At 50.9% G+C, this 6,029-nt stretch overlaps 1 protein-coding gene across 1 annotated transcript in view; it reads right to left on the bottom strand.

Moving 5' to 3' along the window:
• Positions 1–2,355: 2,355 nt before the first annotated feature.
• NUGGC (nuclear GTPase, germinal center associated) overlaps positions 2,356–6,029 on the bottom strand; it is a gene marked incomplete at its 5' end in the record, with an annotated part of 38,169 nt that continues 34,495 nt past the window's right edge. Inside the window, 4 exons of the mRNA XM_081919210.1 lie at positions 2,356–2,515; positions 4,148–4,196; positions 5,146–5,245; positions 5,578–5,705. Coding sequence (XP_081775336.1) covers positions 2,370–2,515; positions 4,148–4,196; positions 5,146–5,245; positions 5,578–5,705 — 423 coding nt within the window. The 3' untranslated portion in view covers positions 2,356–2,369. The remainder of the gene's footprint in view (positions 2,516–4,147; positions 4,197–5,145; positions 5,246–5,577; positions 5,706–6,029) is intronic.

Genomic DNA, 6,029 nt, shown 5'->3' with positions numbered 1-6,029 from the left:
AAGATGTGCAAAGATGGCAGGAGATGGACACACTTGAGTCCTCTGGTACAAGTAACACGAGCACACTTGGGGGTTGGACTAGATGAGCCTTGGGGTCCCTTCCGACTCTACTATTCTAGAAACTCCCCAGCCCTTGACTCTGTCAACTGCTTCCTTTGGACTCTGTAGGCTTCCACGCTCCTTACTGTATCCAGAGCAGGGAACCCGTTTCACCTGTTGCACTGAGTTTGAGTCAAGAAGAAAACCTTGTTCTGGAATACATGCTGCCCCACATGGGAGCCCCCACGGGGCCCCCATCACCAACCCCTTCTGGCCTGACTCACATCAGACAAGGTGGGCCTGGTGGGAACAAGAACCACTCAGGAGACATTCATGGTTACTAAACATGCTTTATTAGTCATGCAAATGTCCTGAATCACATCTTTGAGCTCCTCAGACTCCCTTTTGTGCCCTGTTTCTAGGAACCGGTCTGGCCTTCCCAGGTCTGTGTCTGAGCGGTTTCATTTTGCTCCAGTGCTTTCCCCAGGAAAAGCGGCATTTTACCACTGAATCGGAGCAAATGGCCTTTCTGTGGATTGCTGTGGGTTCCAATTCATGGTGAAATATGGATTTTCCCAGGGAAAGCACCAGGACAAAAACAGAAACAAAACCCGCTATCACACATTCCTGGGAAGCCCAGAACTGCGCCTGGAAAGGGCAGAGCAAAGTGGGGGTGAGGCCTTTGGGTGCTCTTTCTCCCAGGAAGTTTAATCTGGAACCCAATGCCCCCAAAGAGCCAAATAATGTGGTCAATTTAATGCAAAACTTCATGCAACTTTCAAAATAATGCAGATTTACTCTGTAAACCACCTTGAATCTCTGTTAGGGAAAAAGGTGGGATGGTAGTAGTAATATAATAATGGTAGTAGTATGGTAGTAGTATGGTAGTATGGTAGTAGTATGGTAGTAGTAATATAATAATAATAATAATAATAATAATAATAAGAAGAAGAAGAAGAAGAAGAAACAACTCCAATTGTGGGTCCCACCCCCGACTGGGCTGCTCAGTTGCTGACCCTCAGTTAACTAGTCAGGGAATTCTTAGAACTTTTTAGAAGCACAAGAAGGCAGAGACAGAAGTGCAGGATGCCAGAAAAATGGCAATGGGGAGCGATGGGAGCCCTGCAAACAGAAAGAGGCTGACAGCTACAAAAGTTAAGGAGCACTTTGTGGTGTAAATGTTTCTCAAGAGCACGTGGCTTTGGAAAGAAAGAAACTCTTCTCAGCTGCCAAGCAGACAAACCCCTGAAAAGGTCTGTAGGGCAAAGCGGAGAGGAAAAGCAGCAAGAAAGGCCAGCGGGAACTAGAGAGTCCGTAAGGCTTCCTCTGGTCAGAATATCTTCTCTGCAGGCTGCTGTCTGGTTCAACTACAGATATTGGGGGGGGGGGGGAGAGAGAGAGAGAGAGAGAGAGAGAGAGAGAGAGAGAGAGAAAGAAAGAGAGAAAGAGAGAAAGAGAGAAAGAGAGAAAGAAAGAAAGAAAGAAAGAAAGAAAGAAAGAAAGAAAGAAAGAAAGAAAGAAAGAAAGAAAGATTGTTGAAAAACCAACAAGGTAAGTTTGTGGATATCCCTCACTGAGACTCCAAAAAGACATGAGATTCAAACAGGGAAGGTGTTGGTGGGACAGTGACCAGAAGGTTTTGTAGCTGCTTGTAGAGAGCAAAACACAGACACCCCCCCCCCCCGGCAAAGGTGCAAGAGAACCAGGGCTCCTTCCTTGCCCCCCCCCCTTTCGGCCTGTAAGGGCAGCTCCTGAAAAACAGGGCAGGCATCAGGAACCCTGCGCCATCCAAGCCGTGAGGATGGAGAGAAAGGGCTCTTTCGCTTCACCCTTGGACCGCAAGGGGGGGGGCAGCTGGGATCAGGGGGGCAACAGCTGCCCCAGGAGCTCCTCCTGCACTCCCAACGCAGAGCTGCCCCCGCCGGCTCTGGGCAGCCAGCTTATCCACAAACAGCTCCCCCCCCCAATTCCCAAACACTGATTCCACAAACACAACTCCAGGCCAACATCATTATTTTGTGTTGAGTGATGGTCAGCCTGTCCGACTTATTTCCCCCAGAAGAGGCCACAGAAGCTCTAAATAAAGCAGGGAGGGACTCTGCAAGATTTATCTGGCAATATCTGCATGGGGGGGGGGGGAGGAGGTCATGATCCAACTTGGCAGCCATTAACAGGAGGCCCCACCCCCTGCCCGCTCTCGTGTCTCGTGCTTTGCCAACGTAGCTCTCGGCTCCAGGTTGTCAAATGCAGAGAAAGAGCCACACACACACACACAGCCCCCCTGGGGAGGGAAATAATGGCCTTGGCAATGGCTTCCAACGCAAGAGACCTCAGTGGGTCATCCAGGTGGCACCGGCAGGGCAAGGGCCCGTCTCCATCTTCTCAGCCTTCAGCCTCCCACTCGCCTCTTCCTTCTCGATGCTGCGAGTAGAACGCTTCCCCCCGATTCCCTCTTTGGCCCAGACATGGAGGACACCTGCCGTTTGGAAAAGGAGGAGAAGGAGGCATGAGGCTTCATGGGCACGGCAAAGCGATGGCCTGCAGGCGATTAAAATCCCAGGCAGGGACAGTCCGTCTCCTGGCATCACCTACACTTCGGAACTCCCTGCCCATTGATATGAAGCAGGCGTTCCCCTGAATTATTTTCAGCGCCTGCTAAAAACATTGTTCCGACAAGCCGGCCAGATGCTTAGAAAGTTGATGTGAGTTTTAATCTGTTTTTAGTCTTTTGCTTAAATTGGGACGCGGGTGGCGCTGTGGGTTAAACCACAGAGCCTCGGGCTTGCCGATCAGAAGGTCAGCGGTTCGAATCCCCACGACGGGGTGAGCTCCCGTTGCTCGGTCCCTGCTCCTGCCAACCTAGCAGTTCAAAAGCACATCAAGGTGCAAGTAGATAAATAGGTACTGCTCCTGTGGGAAGGTAAACGGCATTTCCGTGCGCTGCTCTGGTTCGCCAGAAGCGGCTTAGTCATGCCGGCCACATGACCCGGAAGCTGTACGCCGGCTCCCTTGGCCAATAAAGCGAGATGAGCGCCGCAACCCCAGGGTCAGCCACAACTGGACCTAACGGTCAGGGGTCTTTTACCTTTACGCCCTTAAATTATAGTTAAACCTTCTGAGTGATTTATCTTTTTTCCCCAAACCACTTTAATAATAATAATAAATTTTTATTTATACCCCGCCCTTCCTGGTACAGAAACCAGGCTCAGGGCGGCTAACAACAAATTTAAAACATTTAATTGATGCTTCAAAAAACAGAATAAAACATGAATAACAATAAAATCAAAAATCAATTTAGGAGGAAGATCCATCCAATAAACATTAGATGATCCCCAGGGCTAGCTGGCTAAATTAGTCCTATTTGGGCCAGTGAGGAGACCAGGGGAGAATTAGCTGTGGGATCCCAGAGCGGGTAATCATCATAGAAAGGGGGAGAGGGAGGGAAGGAAGGGGAATAAAAGATCAGGCTAAGTTCAAATTGAAAGCCAGGCGGAATAGCTCTGTCTTACAGGCCCAGCGAAAGGAGGTTAAATCACTGAGAAGGCCCTGGCCCTGGGGGAGGATAGTCTGACTTCCTTAGGGCCCGGGGCCTCTAAACTATCATTATTCATGGACCTTAAGGTCCTCTGCAGGGCAGACCAGGAGAGGTGGTCCTGTAAACTTTGACGGGTTTCTTTCCCACCCAGACAAGCTGTGCATAATTTTTATGAAATCACCACCACCATCTCCCTGGCCCAGGCTCCCCCTCTCCCTGCTCTGCTCTCTAGCACTAGAATGGACCACTGAGCCCAAACCCAAGAGGGGGCTCCCATCTCCGTCGCCAGGCAGCACACAGCCCCTTCCTGTCCAAAGGCAGCACTTTTCCCACCCCCATGAAGGCTTCCTCCCCCCCTTAAGAAAACCCCTCTTATAACTACTATTAAGCCCAGAGTCCTCGTTTTGAGTCCATGCCGAACAACAGCCCTTGTCTCCTGCAGAACTTCCCTCCCTGGGGAGGCACCTGGCAAAGGGGCCATTTGCAAGCAGAGGTTGGACGGACACCTGTCAGGAACTGCTGGGGGCTGCGCCACCCACTTCACTCCATCCAAGTAATTCTTGTGTGTTTTACCTGCTGAACCAGAGATAGCAAACTGCTCACTTTCCACTTTCACAGGCACCTGGGGGGGGGGCGAAACAAGGGGGGGGCAGAGGATTTTATTTGCCATTTCTGGTTTTCAAGTCATCTGAAGCCATAAAAAAAAAAAGAACTCTGACCATAGCTGTCAAATTTCCCCTTTTCTTGTGAGGAATCCTATTTGGAATAAGGGAATTTCCCTGTAAAAATGTGAAACGTTGACAGCTATGACTCTGACTAGCCTCCCAGAGAATCTTTCTCCATCCAACAAAAAAGGATTTGAAAACAAGAGTCCCCCCCCACCCCCGCCTTGCGTTTCCCCAAACTGGTATTCAGAAGCTTTGCTGCTGCCTTTGAGGGGGAAGGAAGGGCAGAGCCATTGTGACTAAGGGCTCCTCCTCTCCTCCTCCATGAATTTGCCTAATCCTTTTTCAAAGCCATCCAGGTTAGGGGCCATCCTGTGGGAGGGAGTTCCACAGTTGAACTCTGCACCCTTAAACGGGATCCTGGCCCGCAGGTTCACGGGCTGCAGGAGATCAACAACTACAGTGGTACTTCGGGTTACATACTCTTCAGGTTACAGACTCCTCTAACCCAGAAATATTACCTCGGGTTAAGAACTTTGCTTCAGGATGAGAACAGAAATCGTGCTATGGTGGCGCGGCGGCAGCGGGAGGCCCCATTAGCTAAAGTGGTACCTCAGGTTAAGAACAGTTTCAGGTTAAGAACGGACCTCCGGAACGAATTAAGTACTTAACCCGAGGTACCACTGTACCAGACTTTTAGAAGACATCTGAAGGCAGCCCTGTTTAGGGAAGCTTTTAATGTCTGGTGTATTACAGTATTTTAATATTTTGTTGGAAGCCGCCCAGAGTGGCTGGAGAAGCCCAGCCAGATGGGTGGGGTATAAATAATAAATTATTACTATTATTATGACTCCTTCTGAGAAGTCGCCTTCAACCAGAGCTCCTGGGTCCCAGGGCAGCACTTACGTGGGGCTGAGGGGCTCCGAAGAGAAGGCCAGCCTCCTGCTGGCAGCCCTTCAGGACTGGGGGGGAGGTCCCCGGCTTGGCTTCCACGGTCCCCCTGTCGCTGGAGAAAGCCAAGGTGGGAAAGAGCTCAATCACCAGCATGAGTCCCCCCCCTCCACGTCCAACACAAGGGGGGGCTGCTCCCATTCCGCACCCCCCCAGCTACTCTCTCCTGACTAACATGGATGAATGGCCCAAGAGCAGCCAGGCAAGTCCCAGGGCAGACCAGCAAATTGCGTCAAGCACCCTGGATCTGGCCCCTTTCGTTGATGAGGAGGAGTTCCTGCAGCTGGAGTATTTTTATCTGTGGTTCCAGGACCCTTGAGCTCCCCCCTCCACCTCTAAAATCTTGTGATTCTGTTGGTGGCCAGGAATTCCTCTAGAGCAGCTTACCTGGGAGAGGGGAGCCCGGCAGGGCCACATCCTGCCCCAGGCGCTGCGGCCTGGCCTTTGTGCTTCTTCTCCAGCCCTGGTTGGAGGAGCTCCGCTGCCCTCTTGGAGCCATAGGGGTACAGAGTCACCTGAGGGGGTTGAGGGGCAACAGAAGATATTACAACAAATTAAGGAGAATACAAAGTTTCTAAACATCTGGGTAGGCAAGTCTAAGTATGAATGTCCTCAGCAGGGGCCAAAAGGAATAGAGTGGTACCCCGGTTAAAATGCTAACATCTGCAAAAGTAACATGCAAAGGCCCATTGTATATGGGGAAATTGCCTTGCAAAACTGTGTTGACCAGTTGATAGTAAAGGGTAAAGGGACCCCTGACCATTAGGTCCAGTCGTGGCCGACTCTGGGGTTGTGGCGCTCATCTCGCTTTACTGGCCGAGGGAGCCAGCGTACAGCTT

Source organism: Podarcis melisellensis, assembly GCF_964234715.1.
Source record: "Podarcis melisellensis genome assembly, chromosome: 7".
Lineage (NCBI taxonomy): Eukaryota > Metazoa > Chordata > Lepidosauria > Squamata > Lacertidae > Podarcis > Podarcis melisellensis.
This window is presented reverse-complemented; position numbering and strand designations above follow the sequence as displayed.